Source organism: Erythrolamprus reginae, chromosome 6, assembly GCF_031021105.1.
Source record: "Erythrolamprus reginae isolate rEryReg1 chromosome 6, rEryReg1.hap1, whole genome shotgun sequence".
Lineage (NCBI taxonomy): Eukaryota > Metazoa > Chordata > Lepidosauria > Squamata > Dipsadidae > Erythrolamprus > Erythrolamprus reginae.
In genome coordinates, this window is record NC_091955.1 from 54,275,320 (window position 1) to 54,297,642 (window position 22,323).

At 36.8% G+C, this 22,323-nt stretch overlaps 1 protein-coding gene across 1 annotated transcript; it reads right to left on the minus strand.

Moving 5' to 3' along the window:
• Positions 1–3,061: 3,061 nt before the first annotated feature.
• On the minus strand, positions 3,062–21,524 carry MGAT4C (MGAT4 family member C). The gene is made up of 4 exons (XM_070754775.1): positions 21,501–21,524; positions 19,358–19,504; positions 7,626–7,773; positions 3,062–4,372 (listed from the first exon to the last, which is right to left on the minus strand). The coding sequence occupies exons 1-4, from the start codon at positions 21,522–21,524 to the stop codon at positions 3,216–3,218; spliced, it is 1,476 nt and encodes a 491-aa protein (XP_070610876.1). The 3' UTR covers positions 3,062–3,215.
• Positions 21,525–22,323: the final 799 nt, after the last annotated feature.

Genomic DNA, 22,323 nt, shown 5'->3' on the forward strand with positions numbered 1-22,323 from the left:
CAGCTATTTCTAATGTAATGATTGGTATTTAAGGCAGCTTTTTTGCAAGCAAAGAAGCTTTTGTATTTTTGTACAGGTAATCTATGACTTACAACAGTTCATTTACATGGCATTGGGCCAGAATACATCTGGAACCGCCTTCTACTGCACGAATCCCAGCGGCCGATAAGGTCCCACAGAGTTGCCCTTCTCCGGGTCCCGTCGACCAAAGAATGTTGTCTGGCGGGCCCCAGGGGAAGAGCCTTCTCTGTGGTGGCCCCGGCCCTCTGGAATCAACTCCCCTCAGAGATTAGAACAGCCCCCACCCTCCTTGTCTTTCGCAAATTACTCAAGACCCACCTTTGTTGCCAGGCATGGGGGAGTTAAGATATTCCTTCCCCTAGGCCATTATAAGTTATGCATGGTATGTTTGTGTGTATGTTTGGTTTTTTATAATAAGGGTTTTTAGTTGTTTTATTAAATTGGATTGTTACATGTTGTTTTACCATTGTTGTTAGCCGCCCCGAGTCTATGAAGAGGGGTGGCATACAAATCCAATAAATGAATAAATAAAATAAATTTATTCACCATTTAAAGTTACAATGGCACTGAAAAAGTGACTTATTTTTCACACTTATGACCATTGCAGCATCCCCATGATCATGAGAGGCTAGGCGAGGAGAAGCATCCCTTGATGTGAGTGACACCAAGTTGGCCACTCAGTCACATGACCACCTGGCCAAACCGAGTGTACATAGACTATTCAAAGGGCTGAAAAAAATGAGTTTTGACCAGTCCTTGCACTTATGACTGTCCTCACATTTTACTTTCTGTGTCCTATCTTGACACCATGGTGAAGAGAAGCACTGCAGTTGTGAAATGAGTGTCACGGTTGTTAAGAATGCTGCAACAGGCATAAATGTGAGGATGATCATGTGTGAGGATCAGTCATAATTCACTTTTTTTAGCCCTCTGAGTAGTCTCTTTGCACATAGCCACACCCACCCGGGCACATGGCTACCAAGCCACATCCCCAATTAAGCTATACCACAGAACTGGTGGTTTAAAAATTTGAATCCTACCACTGATCAAGAATCTCCTATATTTTTTTCTTATTCAAAACTTTATGGGAATTCTTTCACAGAATGGAAATTTTCTACCTGATCTGATAGCCATAGCATTTTTCCACTTGTGCAATGGGAATACATATATAGAGCAATGAAATATGTCACCAAAAATTCACAGAAAACACAGAAAAAAAAAATAGGGCATCAGACAAACAGGCAAATATTATTCACCTAATAATAGGTGAAATAATGAATGTTGTTCAATATAAGGACAAACAAATGGCCTTAAGGCACATCATGAAAGTTTGATCAAAGAACCATAAGTTTCCTTCTAGCAGAAAGAGATATACAGATGGTCACTGTGTACAAAGGATTATAGTCAGAGATGCAAAGTAAATTATACAATTCCATGAATTAAACAGGGGAGGACAAAAGGAATTCTCAAGATATAAATACAAATGGAGTTGGATGGCTAAGTGTGGGGCTGTCAAACTCCCAGCCCATGGTCCAGATGCATCATGTGCTGGCCACATCCACACCTGGTTTAGTGAAGGGGGGGGGAGTCCTGATATGTCATGTGACACCACTGTGACGATGTGAGTTTGATGCCCCTGGCTAAGTGGGTCATGAGAAATATTTTTGTAACAAATGTATAATGAAAAATGCAATCATCCATATATTTCACTATTAATAGTTTGCAAGAAAGGTAAAGGGAATAAGATATTATAAGACATATTGAAATGGAATGAAACTATGCAATAGCATTATTGTGTATTTGTGATAATGCCAAAATTGGCAGGAATGGTAGGATTGATCAAATTCCACTCCCAATACACGAGATTGTAGATTGGTATTCTGGGACTCCTTGATCACAAATTCTATAGAGAGAAGTTATAGTTCAGCACCATAGTATATTTTGTTGGGGCAGGGGAATACCTTTTTAACATTAATCTAGAATATTTCCAGTTTTAAAGCAGTTTCACTAGAGTGGCTGTGACAATAAATAAAAGCTGGAGCATAGCTTTACAGACATCACATATATTGTTGAATCTAAGCAGATCTGTGCCTGATGAAGGCTGGAATAGAACTGGGGATCTTAAGTTCTGCAGTTACAGAAAAGTAGCAATTGAAATATTATAATTAAATAAAATAAAAAGGTAAGAGTGTAGTCAACATAAGGCAGATTTTTATATTCATATACTTTATCATGCTAACTTGTGTTTAATTTTTTTGAGTTTTTTGTTATATCTCTTGTATTGAAAGAGAGATTCCATATTTGTATGGCAACTCTAAAGAGCTTTAGTTTATATTCCTGGGAATATGTGTGCATAACAAATAATTGGTAGAATACATTGTGACCTTATATAATATATAATTCTTAACATTCTTGCATGTCTATGTTCAGCTTGCTAAAATCATTTGCATTCTACACAAATGCAAAATCATAGTTATGCATAAAACCTTGAATAATATTTCACATAAAGGTATCAATCTGATTTGAACAATGAAAAATGGAAATTAAAGATAGATGAAATTCAGCTACCCCATCAAATCTGACTAGAACAAGTAATGTTTGTAGAGAATTCAAGAACAGTGGATACACTTACTGCAGTTTACAGGATAAGTACATATTTATAACCAATTGTGTAATTTCAAATGTAATTTCAACATATCTTTTTTTACAATGCTCACAGTAGAGAATATTGGCGGTATTAACAGGACTTCTTTATCAAAATTATCTCAAAACAAGCCACCAATCACTGTACAATTACAAACCACCACCACATTTTTAATTCATACATGAATATGAGGGAGTTAAATTCCTTTGACAATCAATAGGCATGTGCCCACAAAACCTGTAAATTGTATGATGTCAAAAATACGACTAATCTTTTCCGAAGGGGAAAAGAAAAGGAAACAACAAAGAAGTGGATCTGTGCTTGAGTGATGGACAAAACTTGTTTACACGTTCTATAAAATTCAGACATTCCAACAAAGTAATACTTGAATATTGCCTCACTGAACTAGTAAAAACTAGATTGCTTTTATTTGTTTTGTGATTTCCCAGATTGCCAATATCTGTAGCAAAAAGATTGGAAAAAAAAGTCATTTTATGGCACTATTTCATTGGATTTAGGCAATGGTATATTCTGCTGCTGTCGATTTTCCTTATTGATTTGGTAACTGTGAAATCCATATGCTAATGCTTCTAATGATCAACCATTCCTTTTGGCTTTTGGTAACAAGTATTCTCATGCAGTTAATATCAAAAAGAACTTTGTGCTCCACATCTATGATTTCCAAATTTCCATTTTTAAATTCTCCTAGTCTCAAGAAGGTAGTACATTGCCTTTCCCTTTTGCCCCCGACAGTTTTTTCTCCAACTTCCAGAGCACCATGATGCAAAACATCATTTTGTCGGTCTTCAGTACCAGTGACAACTTTGATTTTGTTAATTTTAAGAGGTCTATCAAAGACAACGGCATAAAAATCTCCAGTTGAGGGTGCTTTCGCCCAGAAATATTCATCCACACTACTATATGCCTTGCTCGCCTCATAATTCTCAAATACATTCATATTGGTATGCAAGTTGGCAGGAGGGTTGTCTGGAAGGTCAAATGAATCCTCTTCAAAGTCATCATCTTTTAATTTATTTTCAGCTCCTTTATAAGATGAGTAATATCCCATGTGCTGAAAAAGGGATGGTTTGAAACGTATGACATCCTTTTGAGCCAATAGCCCACGGAAATGTATCAGCAACCAATCACAAGGCATTTCCTGGTAGAACATCAATAAAAAATGAGCCAGACGAGGGAGATCATGGGAATGATACAATTTCCCAATGTAACCCAACTTGGAAAATTCTAAAGTTACCCAATAGGTTCCCTCTCGTGAAGTTATGACTTTCTTAATAACAGTCAAGAAATTTTTTGCACATCTAACATCATCTTCTAACATTACATAATAATCAGAAAGGTTAGCACAAAAGTTAAGCAAGAATGCATAATCAACATTTTGCTTGGAGCGAAATTTCACCCGGTCTTCTGGATCATTGTAATTTCTCTTAAGTCCATCCAAAGCTGGATAATATTCCTCTGGTGTATGGATTACCATTAATCTGCCAGCAATTACATGATGGGCAAATTTCTGTGAAATATCTAGAACCATGCTATCACACCAGGTGGAGTCAAATTCTGCCAGATGTACAACTACAGCAATTTCTTTCAGTTCTTCATAACTTGACTGTTCAAATATGGATTTGATTGTCTCCAGCAAATAATTCCCTTTTTTCCGTTTGACTGAAGATAGTCCAATGGTAAGATATCCTGAATAATAATAGAAAAAATAAAAACAATACTTAAGCTCTATAGAACTGAGCAATAAAAGAAAAATTGATCTGGAAGATAAAAACATAACCAAGAAATATGTGTGTATGCCCAGCAGAATGGTTCCCTTTTTGTTTTGGGTCATTAACAGGAAGGACATCTGGGTAAATGATTTTGTGAACTATGGTTAGATCAGTTCAGAGGCGATAGTTGTAAATTGTCTAATTTTAGTATTTCAAGTCTGGTTGAGTAAAGTATTTTGTTGTGAGAACAGGAGTGAAGGGCTCTTATGAAATATTTTTGGACACACTCAATTGTATTAATGTCATATGAAATATGGGTTCCATATTCCATCTAGAGCTATATTCTAGAATTGGTCTGACAAATGTTTTGTAAGTTCTGGTTAGCAGTTCAATGTTAACATTTATCAGGACAAATTTGATCCCATATTTTTGTTAAGAGTCCTCTGCTGATGGTATATTATGAAATATTTTGCATTACATCTAATAAATAATTTTACTATATATAGTATGAGCCCATCAACTTCAACTCTATGTTTGCATCATCATAGGCTTTGATGACTAAATCTTTTTTAGAATGTTAACTGTTTCCTTAAATATGGTTATCATTCTATCTTTAGATAAACAGAGAGCCATGGTAGAAAACTGTATCTTTCATGTAATCCATAAATGAAAATGATACAGTATTAAGTTGAACTATTTGTGGTGTTGCTCAACAGTTACCTAATTCCAAGAGCAAACAGATTGTTGAACTCTGAAACTGCAATGAAAGACTGAACATGAAAATATCTTCATGGGAATGTGTCTTAACAATAAATTCCTCCCCGGCAAGTTCTTTGAAGAAGCCAGAACTCACAATGCTTTTTGTAATCCTTTGTTCATGCCAGGAGAAAAGGCATAAAATAACTCAGCTGGCAAAAACAATCATTTCCTGATATTCTTTTAATTTCTATCATTTTTCTTTCTTCCATTTTTCTTAGGTAGCCACTAACTGTGCCTCAGGACAGAAATCCCCCACAAAAAAATAAGGTAATGTATGGGGCAAGGTTGCCTAGCACTGATGGAAAAGGTCATCTCTCTCCCCCACCACACCCTCCCGCCAACTCTCTCTCTTTCATTCTTATTTATTTATTTATTTATTTATTTATCTATCAATCAATCAATCAATCAATTTCATATTAGATAATAGATATAAGTATATACATAATTGGAATACATGAAATGATAGTAAAGGGGACATTAGGACAGGGATGGTTGGCCTGCTGGTGCACTTATGCATGCAGCACGCCCGTTACAGACCTTTTAGGAATGGGGTGAGGTCAACTGCAGACAGTCTGAGGTTAAAAGTTTTGGGGTTTGGGGATGAAACCACAGAGTCGGGTAAATTGTATTTTCTGCAATCGAGTTTGGAGTGGTTCACTTTGAGTTTGTATCTGTTGTGTGCTTGTATATTGTTGGGGTTGAGAGGTAAGACATTGTAGCAGATAATTTTATGAACTAGGTCCTATCAAAAATGGCATAGTTCTAAGTTGTCTAAACCCAGAATTTCAAGTATGGTGCTTTTTATTCTCAGATTACAAGTTAAGCTGTGACCTTCAGCAACTCAAATGTTTCCTGCTTAGCATGTAAATATGTGTGTGAGCGTGATGTTAATGTAATGCTACATCTTTAAGATAATTACCTTTTTGTTTTGTTTTTGCTGTAGCAAGAAATTTAATACTACATCTGTACATTTCTTTCTTTCTATAACAATAAGCCTCTGGGTTTTCTTCTGCACTGCTGTAGCAAGAAACCACATCATTTTATATTTTTTTTTGCTTGCTTGCTTAATCTATGGCTAAATTCTTTGTATATTCCATTAAAGAAGACCACTTCTCAAATTCCATTACTTCTTGTCTTTGAACGTTCATTCTCTTTTTCTCTCTTTGAATGAAATGTAATTCCATTCCCCATAGATGGTTAAACTGCTCAAGTTCTCTGGGTTAGCATTTGGACTGTAATTGTTTAAATTTGATGTCTGAAACTGTTAATAGTTCTATGGAATATCAAAGGATTATTTGATTGCGTCATATGCCTTTTGGATCAAATATTTCTCAATACAGTGTTCTAATGGATTATTAATTATAGCTTCATTTTAGACTTTCAGATTGCAAAAACCCATTTCTACGTCTCTGAATCCTAGAGAGAAATGGCATGATGTGGTAGGTCCGCCTCCCACCATTTTTTTTTCCAACCTGATCTAAAATATGATTTGTTTGCTTTTGCTTTAGAATTTTACTGGTGATGGTGTGGACACATAATTTTGCCTTAGCACATTCTAGCACATTGAGGTTGATTCAATCATTTTGGTTAAAGAAAAATGACTTATTACAATGTGTAAACTAGCTTTCCTACCCTATTTTACCTGTATGATCAGGTAGTTCATGAGAGCAATCTATGAGCAAAATTGCTGTTAGCTACTTAATGAGAATATGAGGTATTAAAATGATTCTCAGAGCTATGAAAAAAATGTCATTGCTACTAAAAGTAGAGCTGCTCTATTTGTTTGATATCCCATTTTTGAAAGGGAAATGGCCGAGCAGTGGGTTGCTTTTGGTTCGGACCAGTTCTTAGAACTGGTAGAAGTGGCAGGCTCCACCCACCCACCTGGGATGCTTCTGTTCATGTGCAGAAGTATTGCACGTATAGGTGAGTGCATGCACAAACCGGTAACAAACTAATTCAGAACCCACTACTTTGTGGATTTGGAAGTTGAGTAGGGTAAATTTTATCCTGGTTAGTACTTGAATTAACCAATGAACCACAGAGAAATAAACTAGGCAGGGAAAGTAAAAAAGAAAAGAAAAGAAAAAAAAGAAACATCTTCTGGAAGAAAGCAATGACAAATTACTTCAATACAGCTAGCAAGCATGTCTAGGGGTCCCCCAGGAGTTGAGCTCATCTTGAGGACATGTTTACTTTTATACCATATAATGATAACATTCTATATGGATCAAAAAAAGAGTGTTCCCCAGTTCAGTGAGATTAAAGAGCCCTGGCTCTTCTTCTGAGATACACGTAGGCTTTTTATGTTTTATGAAAAAGGACCTTATTAATTTAATGGCAACTTAAAGCTTCTTTCCTTGCCCTCTAAAAAGCTGATGAACTTACATGTGCCACATTTTCTTTGTGACATTTGGAATAGATAAGAAGACTATTTGTTGTGAAGAAAACGGAAAAAATCTGTTCCTTACTTTTTCTTAGTAAAGGTGTGCCAGCCAGATAGCGATAGGAAACATTTATTGATCCTGAGAAGTTGGACAGATCTTTAAAACTGTGAACATACCGCTCGGAATTTAATTGATGTGCTGCTGTATCTCTGATTAACTGCTTATCTCCATTCTAGAAGTTGGAACAGAAAAGAAAAACAAAATAAAAGACACACGGCATAACCATTAAGAAGTGGAAGGAAGGAATGCAAACAATATCTTATATTATTTATCTGCTTCAATCTTACTTTATATACAGTCCAGGTATGAGCATCTTTAACACATATATAATATTTCCTATGATTTCCAACACCAAGACAGGCCATATCATGTTATGTCAGATATGTTCAGCCCTATACATAGGTTCTTATGTATGGTTTTTAAGTATGGAACTACCAAATACTCTTAAGGAGAAAGCAACTAATGTTAAATACTCCAAATGTAATGGACTAGAACCCAATATCTTTTGTTTGACAATGTTTTGCTTTGGTAGCAGATTGAATTGTCTGTTTGGAACTGTATCAGCTCTCACATTTATTAACTTGGATCCCTTTGAATCAATGGCCGTAAACACAGGAGTTAATAGTACTCACTCTATAAGACCAGCAAGACTGCCTGAAGTCACAATTTAGTTTATCTATCTAGCTATCTAGGCATTAACTGGATATATCTCAATCTAGCAGCCTAGTGCTTTTTTTCAGCAGTTGTACCCAAAATTATAAGAAAGAGGTTAGTGGATGTTGTTTATATTAGTAGAGAAAAATTGAAAGTTTTAGTGGGTTTATGAAAGTGACTAAGTTTGTATAACAAGGGAAAATCAAGGGTTGTATAGGGATTCTAAAACCAACAAGTTTCTGATTTCTAGGATTAAATTGGGCTAAAGGATAAAGTCTTATCTGCTACAAAGCTCTGAGTTCAGAAGATAGGCAAGATAAGAGCTCCTGTAAATGGGAAAATTGATTGGTTCCAAATCGCATGGAACTTCAGTGTTTTAGACTTGAAAATAAAAGTTTAATTTTCTTCTTATGACACAGCTGATACAGAAGGAAGTCCGCTCAGCTGCCAAACATGCCATACTAAAACATCATGAATGTCTTCGTGTGGAAGTCCTATTAGTTCACTCCAATTTGATGTGGTCATCTTTTCTCCTTCAAGACCATCTATAGAGTTAAGGATGATAGTTTATATTTCATCATTTAGCTAAATAACCATACCTCAAAATGTTGTTTTATGACATGGTTATTGTTATTATTATACTGTGTGGATATTTTGAATGTTAATTAATATTTCATTTAACTAAATAAGATATAATAATAATAATAATAATAATAATAATAATAATAATATATTAGATTTGTATGCCGCCCCTCTCCGAAGACTCCGAAGAATGCTCAATGTACTTTTTACTTTTTACTGTAGATTAATAAAAAGAATAATATGATATTTTAAATGTATCATTTCCTTTCTCCTCCTCCTGGAAATAAGGCTAGAAGCCTGGATCTCAGATTTTCTTTTAAATAATCACTGAATGTGATTTCACTAATACAAAAGTTGGCAGTCCGAACAATGCTTCCTTGTGATTCATATTTATTTATTTATTTATTTATTGGATTTGTATGCCGCCCCTTTCCAGAGACTCGGGGCGGCTAACAGCGACAATAAAACAGTGTACAATAGTAATTTGGTATTGATGATTAAAAATCAATTAATATAAAAACCAAACATACATACATACATACCATGCATAGAATTGTAAAGGCCTAGGGGGAAAGAGGATCTCAATTCCCCCATGCCTGGTGGCAGAGGTGGGTTTTAAGTTGTTTACGAAAGGCAAGGAGGGTGGGGGCAGTTCTAATCTCTGGGGGGAGTTGGTTCCAGAGGGCCGGGGCTGCCACAGAGAAGGCTCTTCCCCTGGGTCCCGCCAGGCGACATTGCTTAGTTGACGGGACCCGGAGAAGATCCACTCTGTGGGACCTAACTGGTCGTTGGGATTCGTGCAGCAGAAGGCGGTCCCTGAGGTAATCTGGTCCGGTGCCATGTACAAGTATATTCTTTAATGCATCTCAAAGCGATGCTTTCTATACTTGTATTCTTTTCTACTTCTCAGGGGATGTTCATGCAAAATCTACTTTGGAGCATTGTACTGAAATAGATATTTTTGTCCCTTTCTTCATGGCAGCTTAATGTGGCTAATGCTGGTAAGGAAATTGATGACAATAGCATGCATATACCAGGGTTTCAGATACTTAGAGCAGACAAGATTATAGAATTATCAGGAGGAAAAAAGGGAGGAGGCTTATATATGCATATGAACAACAGTTGGTCTCAGGACGTAACTATAATACATAAATCCTGTGATGGAAACTTGTAGTCCTTACTTATCAACTGCAAGCCCTTTTATTCTCCTTGAGAGTTTTCTTCATTTCTAATTGTGGTGTATATTCCTCCACAAGCCTGTGTAAACAAGGCATTAAGAACTCTAGCTAATCAGATTATGGAGGTTGAAGCCAAATACCCCGATTCACTGGCCATTATTTTGGGAAATTTTAACCAGACAAACCTAAGGAAAGAGTTACCAATTATCAATTGTCCCACTAGAGCAGTGGCTCTCAATCTTTCTTAATGCCATGACCCCTTAATACAGTTCTGATGTCATGGTGACCCCCAACAATAAGTCCAGTGCCAATTCTCCCAACAGAGCTCTAAACTGATTGGCAGGAAGATCAGAGGGACAGCCCCACTGTAAACATCTGATTGGTCGGATTGTAAAAATATGTTCCAAGGTGCCAGAATAGAAGCTTTAGTTCCTGACACCATGGGAAATTTGTCTTTTCCCATAGTCCTAGGCGACCCCTGTAAAACGGTCATTCGATCCCCAAAGGGGTCCCGACCCCCAGGTTGAGAACCACTGCACTAGAAGCAAGAATACATTGCTATAGAACACTAAAAGATGCTTATCAGTCTTTACCATGAGCAGCTGTGGGATACTGTGATCATTGCATGATTCACTTTGTACCTGCTTACAGGCAAATATTTTAAACCCCAAACCAACAATTAAATCATTGAAGACTTGGACTGAGGAGGCAAAGTTAAAACTGCAGGCTTGCTTTGACTGCACTAATTGGAATATTTTTTGAAGATACTTCTGCAGACCTGAATGAACTCACAGATACTGTACCATTATATGTCAGTTTCTGTGAAGGCCTATGTGTACCGACAAGCAACAACAAATTTTGGTTCACAGCTAAACTTAAGCAGCTACGTCATTCCAAAGAGGAAGCCTATAGAAAAGGTGATAAAATGCTGTACAATCAGGCCAGAAATGTATTAACAAGAGAGATCATAACAACAAAAAGAAGCTAATCTGAAAAGTCAAGAATCAGTTCTCAACAAATGAATCAGCAAACATGTTGAGAACTCTTAAAAATATCACTGGTTATGGCAAACCATTTTCCGAGGCTGAAGGAAATCAGCAATGAGTCTCAGGAGAAGGGCAGCCTAGAAATAAATAAAATAAAATAAAATAATAAAATAATAAAATAATAAAATAAAATAAAATAAAATAAAATAATAAAATATAAAATAAAATAAAATATAAAATAAAATAAATAAAATATTAAATAAAATAAACAAAACAAAACAAAGTAAAGTAAAATAAAATAAAATAATAAAACAAAAAAAACATAAATAAAATAAATAGGCAGATGATCTGAATGTGTTTTACTGCAGGTTTGAAAAGAAACTACAGCCGCCTATCTCCACAAACCCATCTCAGACACACCAACAACAGCCAAGCCTCCTACAACTGACCCCATACCATTGAGTTCAGAACTCCTAGTGATACAAGACTAAGGTGACCAGATGTCATGCTTTTGGTGGGACAGTTCTGCTTTTTGATGATTTGTCCCACATTCTGGGGCCTTTGAAAATTTTCCCACTTTTTAAAAAAGTTCTCCTCCCCCGGGGCTGTGGTGGGAGCCTGGAAATGGCAGTCCAGAGGCAGCCGCGCAGCTCCTCTGCCCGAGGAAGGCTCAAGATGTGCCGGTCGCCTCAGCCTCTTAATCCAGGGGCAGCTTCAAGTGGGGAGGGGACTTCGGGGTTGGCACTGAGCCCCCAAACAATGTGGGGGGCCTCCCACAGCCGCCCTTCTGGTCCAGCCCCGCCCTCCCAAAGGGGCGCTGCGGGAGCTGCAGCGACCTGGCGGATTCCATCCCCCTGGGCAGGAGGAGGGGATGGTCTGGAAATGTGTGGAGGAAGGAAGGCAGGAGGCAGTGGGTATTTGCGGAGCAACCCTTTTGCTAGTTCCTCAGGCAGGAGCTGAAGTGCTCCACAAAGGATTCAAAGGAAGCTGCAGTCCCAGCTGTGAAGGTGAGGGAGGAGCAGAGACCTTGGATACTAAGGCAAATGCCATCTCAGACATCCCCCCCATACCTTGGTCAAGGTCTGGGGCTACCCCATTCTGCAGCAGACAGAACATACGGGTTGCCAGGCAGTCTCTGGGAAAGACAGACAGACGGACAGGCAGGCAGGCAGGCAGGCAGGCAGGCAGACAGAAAGAAAGAAAGAAAGAAAGAGAGAAAGAGAGAAATAGAGAAAAAGGGAGGGAGGAAGAGAGAGGAAGACAGAGAGAAAAAAGAGGAAGGAAGGAGAGAGGGGGAAGAAAGAGATTTTTTGCTCCATATAGGCCAAACTTTTAATCAAAACACCCCCCCCCCCCCTATCAATGGTGTCCCTCTCTACCAGTGTAAGAATCTGGTCACTTTATACAAGACCCATTTCAGACAAAAGCCAGGAAAAGCTCCAGGCCCAGACAATATAACTAATTCTTGCTTAAAAGTCTGTGCTGACCAATTGGCCACCCTCTTCACTCAAATCTTCAATAAATCACTAGAAATGTGCTATGTTCCTTCTTGCATCAAATGCTCTACTATCATCCCAGTGCTGAAGAAGACCACCATCAAGGAACTGAATTACTACAGACCACTTGCTCTAATATCTGTAGTTATGAAAATCTTTGAAAGGCTACTACTGTCTCACTTGAAAACCATCACAGATCCACTCTTAGACCCCCTGAAATTTGCATACCGAGCAAACAGATGAATAGATAATGCTGTTAACATGGCTCTGGAGTATATCCTACAACATCTTGAATCTCCAAAGACTTATGCAAGGATCCTTTTTGTAGACTTTAGTTCAGCGTTCAATACCATCATTTCAGACACTCTTCTAACTAAGCTGAATCAGCTAGCAGTACCTGAACACACTTGCAAGTGGGTTATAAGCTTCCTAATAAACAGAAAGCAGCAGGTCAAGCTAAGCAGAATCACATCAGATAACTGTACAATTAGCACAGCCCCCCCCCTCCCAGGACTGTGTGCTCTCTCCACTTCTCTTCTCTCTATATACAAATGATTGAATCTTTTAATGATTCATCTGTTAAACTACTGAAAATTGCAGATGGCACAACAGTGATCAGACTCATTTGAGACAATGATGAATCCGCATACAGATGGGAGGTTGAACAACTAACCTTGTGGTGCAACCAGAACAATCTGGAACTAAATACAATCAAAACCATAGAATGGTGGTAGAATTTAGGAGAAAGCCGACCATACTTCTACCTCCTACAATATTAGACAACACAGTATCAACAGTAGAGACCTTCAAATTTCTAGGTTCGACCATATTGTAAGACCTAAACTGGGCACCTAACATCAAAAACATCATCAAAAAAGCACAACAAAGAATGTTATTTCTGTGCCAACTAAGAAAGCTCAAACTGCCCAAGAAGCTGCTGATACAGTTCTACAGAAACTCATTGAGTCAGTCATCTGCACCTCTATAACTGTTTGGTTTGGTTCTGCAACCCAATAAGACCGACATAGACTTCAGAGGATAATTAGAAGTGCAGGAAAAAAACCTATTGCTGTCAACCTGCCTTCCACTGAGGACCTGTATAATGCATGAGTAAAAAAAAAGATATGAAATATTTACTGACCCCCTCACATTCAGACACAAACCTCTTTAACTCCTACCCTCAAAACAACACTATAAAGCACTTCATACCAGAACAACTAGACACAAGAACAGTTTTCCCCCTGAATGCCATCACTCTGATAAACAAATAATTCTCTCAACACTGTCAAACTATTTGCTAAGTCTGCACTACTATTAATCTTCTCATTGTTCCCATCACCCATCTCCTCCCTCTAATGACTGTATGACTGTAACTTTGTTGCTTGTATCCTTACAATTTGTATTGACTGGTTCCTAATATTATTTGATTGCTTATTTGTACTCTATGTCTATTATTAAGTATTGTACCTTATGATTGTTGACAAACTTTTATTTTATGTACACTGAGAGCATATGCAATATCCGTTGCATGTGCAATATCCATTAAAATTCTATTCTATTTTATTCTATTCCATTCCATCTTTTTTCTTGTTTATGGTGGTTATCATTGGTACATGGTTAATGTTTTTGCATGTGTATTGTCATAGTCTGGGGCTTTGTAACAAAGTAGGAAGAGAAGTGTGGTATTTAAGGACAGATTCTATTCTATTCTATTCATTGCACATGTCTAGAAACATGGAAAATAAATTTGCATAAGTGTTGAAAATTCAAAGAAGTCAATTTCCCTGCATGTTGTCTGCATCTTTTGAAAAGTCTCAGCAGTAATGGAATCTATTTCAAATTTCTGACAGCTGTGTGACTTTTCACCTCTTACTCTGTCTCTTGGCCGCCTCTGCCAATTTATTTTTCCCCTATCTTACCCGAGAGAAGATGACAAAGCAAACCAAACTTCTTTCTTGTCCTCTTCTTTCTCCAAGTCAGTCTGAAAAAGATGACTAGGTATTTACCAAAGAAGGGGGTGATGCAAAAGATTGGCTAGATGTTTTTCAGCTATGTTCTAATACTGTCTATATTCACTGTTCCTTGACATTGCCTCTCTACTTATTTACAAACTGCTAATTCTCTGAAGGATTATAGGCAGGGGTGGGCTCCAGCTGGAATGCTAAATTGGGATCACCATCATGGCTGGTGAATGCTTGTGGGGCCAGGGCATTTTTGCTTCTGCACTTGTGGAGATAGCAAAATCATGCACGGAGCTGCAGGTGAGCCCGTGCTTTGGCATGCGTGGAAGAAAAAAAATATCGCTGAAACATGGGCACACCTGGGGCTCCGTGCATGATTTTGCTATCTCTAGAGGTGCAGAAGCAAAATCACGCTGGCCCTGCAAGCCCAATTTAGCGTTCTGGCTAGAGCCCACCCCTGATTTTAGGTTATATTAATTAAGACAAAAACAATAGGACTAAGTGTAATAAATAATGAATTAAAGTGAAAGATATACTACATATGTTTCACTGACAGGGAAGCAGTGAAAGGACAAAGGCATGTTTAGAAAAAAATGATAATGTCCTAAGTGAATGACTAAAACCAGGTCTTCACCAGGTATAAAAGGCAAATATTATTAACATTACTCTGGCCTCCAAAGGTCATTCTAACTTGTGTTGTACTTTTATTATCACTGTCTTAATCACTTTCATATGTTCATTCAGGGTCCTGATGACAACACATCTAAGTACAGGGCTTTAAAATGTTTGTTGTGTCCTATGCTTTTGGATTTTGAATATAAAAGGTTTCAGAAAAACATAATGAAACCATTAATCTTCTTCATTAATCAGAAGACAAACAATATAATGGAGAAATCAGAAAAGCTGAGAGCTCTGCTCACAAAGAGGAAAAAAAGCAAAACAAAGGAAAAAAGCAATGAAATCAAATGCTTGATAAAGGTCAACAACATCCATACTGTATTACAAATGAAAATAAAATCATGAATTATTTTAATCATGGTTTGTTGAATAAGCTAAAAACAAGGCAGATGAACAGGGTAATCATTCACCCAACTCCTAATTTGTTGCATATCCTTTCTAATGCAATCTGGCCTTAAACTTCTGTGGATTGATTACAGATTTGTTGCAGCACAAAACTAACCCATCAATAAACTATGAATTACTGTTCACCTGATACATTAAACTAGAAATAGGAAAAAACATACTGTTTACTGGGAACTGTAACCGAGCCAACGTCATATTTTTCTTAACTTTTTAGTAATGTTTTCAGAAACAATAACAATGATGTCATTAATATCATTGATTCAGAATGTCTCATAGCTGGATACGGCTGGTCTTGAAGAAACATTGCAGAGAAATATTTATTAAAGGTAGGAAAGTTTCTTCTTTTTCTAAAAAAAATTGCAAAATTGGTAGGAAACAATGTCTCTGCATTTTTATATTTGAATGTTGATGGGTTGGTAGCTTTGTGGAAGCTATACAATTCTGATATGATTAATCCTAAAGATGCTTTGCTGTTGGACATGAATTCAGAGTCAATAAAAAATTACTTATGGAATTGAGTTTTGAGGGGATGAAAAACATCAAAACAAAATAGAAATTTTCAATCTTTATCCAATTGTTGCCTGCTCAAACTATAACTTGCATTCTCACTTATAATTCAGCAAAAACTTGGTTTCATAATATATCTAAATGCATTCTCCAAATGGGCCTTAAAAATTTCAAGAGCATTAGATAAGCAAAGCCAAAACTTGGCAATTAAATGTATCAGTTTTGTTTTGAAAGAAACAATGAAGGACAAACCTTTTTTATTATTAAAAAAAGACAAAATAAGTGTAAGACATCATGCCATCTGGGAAGTTCACATAAAGATCTGAAAACAAGCAAAACAGAAAGAGCATAAACTGCAACAAATAGAAAGTAACAGGATGTACCTAGAGGATCTTGAGTAATTAGCAAACCAAAGTAGGTATCAATGAAAGTGACAAAAACATGGTGTAAACCAGATAAAATTTAATAACAAGTGAGGGGGTGTGAATAAATAAAATCCTACAAAATGTTTTAATGTAAACAGTGCCATTAGAAGAAGCCACATTTCAAAAGCTTAGTGGACTAAAAATGATTAAACAAGGAGTTTTCTTACATCTAAAAAAATGTGACTGAAACTGGAATATCCATATACAAAAGCAAATTAGTGATAAAATGTGTGTAAAATTGAACATGAATCATATAGTCAGTTGGAAAAGGTATTTGATTAAGTGAAATGGTCCTAAAAATCCAGATTTTCTCAAATGGAATTTTTGGCATAGAAGGCGAATTTAGTAAGTAAGTAAGTGAGTGAGTGAGTGAGTGAGTGAGTGAGTGAGTGAGTGAGTGAATGAATGAATGAATAAATAAATAAACAAGACATGTAGCTATGGTAGCATTATTATGACTCCAATGTGTGCTGTTGTCAGGCATAGAAATTTGGTTATGAGTCTGAATATTGGTCAGAAAATGATTTGTATTTTACTACAGTTTATGGTTTATTTTCAAATAGTTACTAACTGAGTTACTGTAATTATTAAACAAGGAGTTGGCATAAATGCTCTCCCCCCCCTTACTAGTGTTGCACAGAGGTTTTGACCAAATTTCTAAATTTGCCTTTTCAAAATTGATTGACAATTTGTATCAAATCATTGAATTAGATGCCTTCAAATGAATTCAGCGATTTGAAAGGCTTTGCTGGAGTGGTGTGGTGGCCTAGAGTTCACTTCACAATCAGGAGGCTGTGAGTCCAATTCTAGGTAGAGCTAAATATTTCTCTCTTTGGGCACAATGAGAATATATTTGCTGAACAAGACACTGCATTGGTGACAGGAACAGCATCTGGCCATTAAACACTCCGCTAGCTTCATTCAGTTGCCCAGACTCCACCCCACAAGAGATTATGGCGCTATTAAAAGATTGTGATAATTTGAAAGGGCTTTACTAACAAGATTCATAAATCCAGATGAAACTAATTGCAATTAGAATCAAGCATCTAAAGAAAATTTGAACCAAACTGGTTATGCAAATTTTATTTGTTTGTTTGTCAAACATGTACAAGGTAGTACATATTGGTATAAACATAAACATAAGCAAGGTAGGTACAGGTAAATTAGGCAATAGGACAGTAGGAGAGAGACTATAGGCACAATGGGTGCACTTATGTATGCCCCTTACAGACCTCTTAGGAATGGGGTGAGGTCAACTCTAGACAGTCTAAAGGTAAAGTTTTTGGGGTTTGGGGAAGAAACCACAGAGTCAGGTAGTGCATTCCAGGCAATGATTACTCTGTTGCTGAAGTCATATTTTCTGCAATCGAATTTGAAGTGATTTATATTAAATTTGAATTAATTGTGTGCTCATGTATTGTTGCGGTTGAAGCTGAAGAAATCATTGACAGGCACCGTTCCCCGAAAGCTGTGCCCGCGCGCGCCTGCACACCCCAAAATACACCCCCGCGCAGCCTTTTTCACGGCCGCGCGCTCCCCATCCCCATGCCAGCCACGGGGGCAGGGGGTGGGGAGGCGCCGGCAGCAGAAGGGAAGGGAGCCACAGCCGCCCCTGCCTCCCCACAGTTCCTCTGCCCCCTCGGCCTTTTGGCGCTGCCCCCGCCCGCCCCCTCTGTTCCTCCGCCACCTCCTGCCTTTCGGCGCGGCTCCTCCCGTACCCGGAACACAAACCCTGCCCATCTCACCTTTGCCGAGAGCACTTTCGTCCCGGGCTCTCGGCAAGGGGATTGCAGGAGAGACGGAGCAGGCATTCTCTCAGCGGAGCCCGGCGAAGGTGATATTCAATGTCGGGGGCGTGCGAGCGGTTGCGCGTGCTCCCTATCTCCCTGCTAGCCTGCTCGGAATATTCAAAATAAGAAAAGCCTTTGCCGGCGAAGGCTTTTCTTATTTTGAATGTTCCGGGGGGCTAGCAGGGGGATTTGGAGCACGCGCAAACGCCCGCGCCCCCCCGACATTGAATATCACCTTCGCCGGCCTCAGCTGAGAAGAACGGAGAGAGAACGAGAGACAGTGAGAGCAACAGACAGCAAGATAGAAAGTGAGAAAGAGAGAGAGAGAGAGAAAGGGGGGAGAGAAAGAGATAGCAAGAGAGAGAGAACAAGAGAGAGAAAGAGTGTGAGAAAGAAAACAAGAGAGAAAGAGTGAGTAAGGGAGAAAGAAAACGAGAGGGAAAGTGAGAAAAAGAGAGAAAAAGAGGGGGGAGAGGGAGAGAGAGAGAGAAAGCAAGAGAGAGATGAGAGGAAGAGAGAGAGAGAAGAGTGGAAGGAAGAGATAGAGCGAAATGATAGAAAAAAGGGGAGAAAAGAGAAATGAGAAAATGATTGAGGCAGAGAATGACAGGAAAGAGAGAAAAACAGAGAGAGAAGTGACTCTTGATTTAAAGCATATGGTAAAAGCACTTAAATAATAACAGAAAAAAAAACCCAGCCCTCACCTGTTTTTATTAATAGTTATGTTTTTGGTTTTGCTGGTTGATTTAGTTTTAATAGTAATGGATTTTGTTTTTTTTAAATTATTAATTTCTTTTAATAAAAAAGAAGGGATTTTTTTCTTTCTTATTTATTTATTTATTTATTTATTTATTTATTTATTTATTCTTCTATGCCGACTGTCGCTCAGACACTATACTTTTCTGCCCACAGCGGAAAAAAATTAGAGGGTACATTGTTGACAAGTATTGAACCCAAACTTTTACATTACCCAAAATAATTCATTTCTTCATTTGTACTGTTGTACTTTATCTGCTTTTCTTTAGAAACTCTGCTTTTGTTTTGTTATTCTGTGCTATTAAGGAGCAATTAATTCTATACATTATCCAACTTACCAAGACATAGCTATCTTCAATGTATAAGTTCAAGAATAACAAGCAAATGACAAGGACTCCTAGAAAGGATACTGCTGATCGCTTGCGCAAGCACCTCATTTTGTCCCAAAGCTTCAATGTACATCTCACATGGAGACACAGCACCTCCTAAAAGAGAAAAACAGTAATATTTGGTTGGGGTATTTAACTATTGCTGGAAAATTGCTTTTTTTGTTATATTTTAAAACCAAAAATATATTAAATTCATTTTCAGGTTGTCATTATTCCATAATACTCACAATCTTAAAAAGGCTTGGTAGGAGTTTTTGTTTTAATCTGTTTGCTTTTTAAAATCTGTTTCTAGCCATTTTAACGAACCTTTTAAAATTTTTGGCATTTTCAGTTGCATTTTCTCTCTTGGATAAAACAAGGAATAAAGAATACAGTACTCCAGATATGGAAATAATTCATTGGAATTTCTATATAATCATCACAAAAACTAATCTAAAACAATTTATGTTTATTTTTTTCACAGAAGACTATAATTTGAGGCAGATAAAATGTTATATAGAATTAAAACCTTTAATTCTATTATTGCTTGTCTGTTTAAATAGAAAATAACCTTTGCTGCCTGCTGGTTTGACACACCGAGCAGTTAGATAATTCAGTCAAATTACATAGTAAGGAAACAATATGTTAGTTAAAGGAAATTATTAAGGAATAATAATTTAATAATAATAAAATAGTTGACGTGTTCTGATTTTTCTGCAATGAAGTTATAATAATAGCAATAGCAGATAGACTCATATACTGCTTCACAATGCTTTACAATCCTCTCTAAGCAGTTTACAGAGTCAGCATATTGCCCCCAACAATCTGGGTCCTCATTTTACTGACCTTGGAAGGCTGGAAGGCTGAATCAACCTTGAGCCTGGTGAGATTCAAACTGCCAAATTGCAGTCGGCCGGCAGTCAATAGAAGTAGTCTGCAGCACTGTATTCTAACCACTGTGCCACCAAGGCTCAATAACCTTCCTTTTTACTAAACATAACATTTCAGTAACTTTACTAATCCTTTAAAATTCTTGTTAGAGTCCAAATAACCTACTTGGATGGTTGATGCCTTGAAATAAACGTGCATGATATTGGGAGAACTTTCTAAAGCATAAAAACTATATCCTGGTAAAGACATACCACTAAGCAAAGGTGCTTTGAATCTGCTCTCATGCATTACAAATAATTTCAAAGTACAGTACAAGTAAATTTTTACAACTCAATAATACTTTTAATAATATACTCAATAAGATTTTACTGCAATTAAAACATCATGCTTTATTTTTTTACTAGGGATATTTAGAGGGAACCAGGACAAAAAGACACAATATTTAATTCTACATATTATCATGGGAGCAAGAATAACATTTGCACAGAATTGGAAGAACAATAAAAAACCACCAGAGGATTGTATGATATATATTTTTAAAGTATGCAGAGATGGACAGGCTTACAAAAGAAATGAAGGATAAAAAAGAATCAGGATATTATTTAAAAAGGTATAGAAAGTAAGAAAGGTGGTAAGATATGGTAAAAATGAAATATCTTTGTATTAAATAGTACTATTGCAAAATTGATATATAAGAAATGAAAATATTATTTAATATAAAGAGAAAACTACACAAGGATGGATTTATATATATAGTTAATTGTAAAGTGAAGAGACAAATGGGTGTGAAATGGATATAAATGATATGGGATAGCGGTCAAACAAGTAGATTCTTAATATACTTATATATTTAAAAAGTGGATTGCATTAGCACGTCACAAGTTAAAAAACCTAATTCATATTTCAAAGTTGAAAGTACACTAATTGAATAATTGCTATTTTGATCCTCATGCTTTAGAGGAAAACTAAAAGTGTATAAACCTATGGATATATATGGAGATGGAAAATAAATTCACATATTTGTGTGTAATACAGTATTAAGTATATGTGAAAGAAAATAATACCAAAAATGCAGTTTTAAAAATAAATGAAATAATATTTTTGTAATATCTGGAATGGTAATACCACTATGGGTTTTTTTTTTAAAGTATTAGTTGTTCTGAAATCACTAGATGGCAGTATGGACTTATAGTTGCTTCTGCATCTATTTTTACCTCTTTACAATTAGGTTATAAAAATGCATCATTTCACTTTTTTTTTCCCGTTAACACATTTTGGACCAAATCAGATTTAACATTTTTCCTCTCAAAAGAAACAGTATATTAAAAAGGTTACATCAGAATTCAAAACTGATGTGGATTTTCTCCCCCTCTGGGATAGAAAAAAATGTAAGACGAAGACAAAAGCTGTCTGCTCACTAAAAAAGCTGTTTCAAAAATTCATTAGCCACATGGCTGCATATGTCCCAGAAATAGGACAACGAAAATAATTTATTTGAAATTCTGTATTGCAATTTAAAGTGACTAATTACACATACAAGAAAACAGTGAAAACAGACAAAGAAAAGAAACCAGGAGGAATGAAAAGATAAGCAATTTTGCAAAATATAAATATTATTTTATCTCCAAAACTGATGCAAAGATGCAATGCAATAAGTCTGGCTGAATAAGAGATACAGCCTTATTACTTAATTTGGAGATCCTTTAGGAGAGATATTTAGTTCATTTGTTCATTTGTTTGTTCATTTGTTCACCCACCCACCCACCCACCCACCCACCCTTCCACCCACCCACCCACCCACCCATCCATCCATCCATCCATCCATCCATCATTATTCATCCATTCCGTTCCATTCCATTCCATTTCTACACTGCCAATCTCAATTAAAATAGCCAACGTACTACTAAAAGTTAAGGATGGGGAATATCTCCTTATTTTCTAAGTTCCTCCTGGTTGATTCTAAGTATCAAATCTATTCTATATTATTCTATATTCTATATAGATATAATACATATATCTGTGCAGTGGTAGTTCAGTGTTTAGAA

Excerpts from the sequence above, each read along its gene's own strand:
- MGAT4C (XM_070754775.1), bottom strand. The coding sequence starts at position 21,524 with ATGATGCATTTTTATAACCTAATT. Across the intron at positions 7,774-19,357 it reads TTGAAGATAGCTATGTCTTG|AATGGAGATAAGCAGTTAAT; the intron begins GTAAGTTGGATA and ends TCCAACTTCTAG. Across the intron at positions 4,373-7,625 it reads CACACCTTTACTAAGAAAAA|GATATCTTACCATTGGACTA; the intron begins GTAAGGAACAGA and ends ATTATTATTCAG.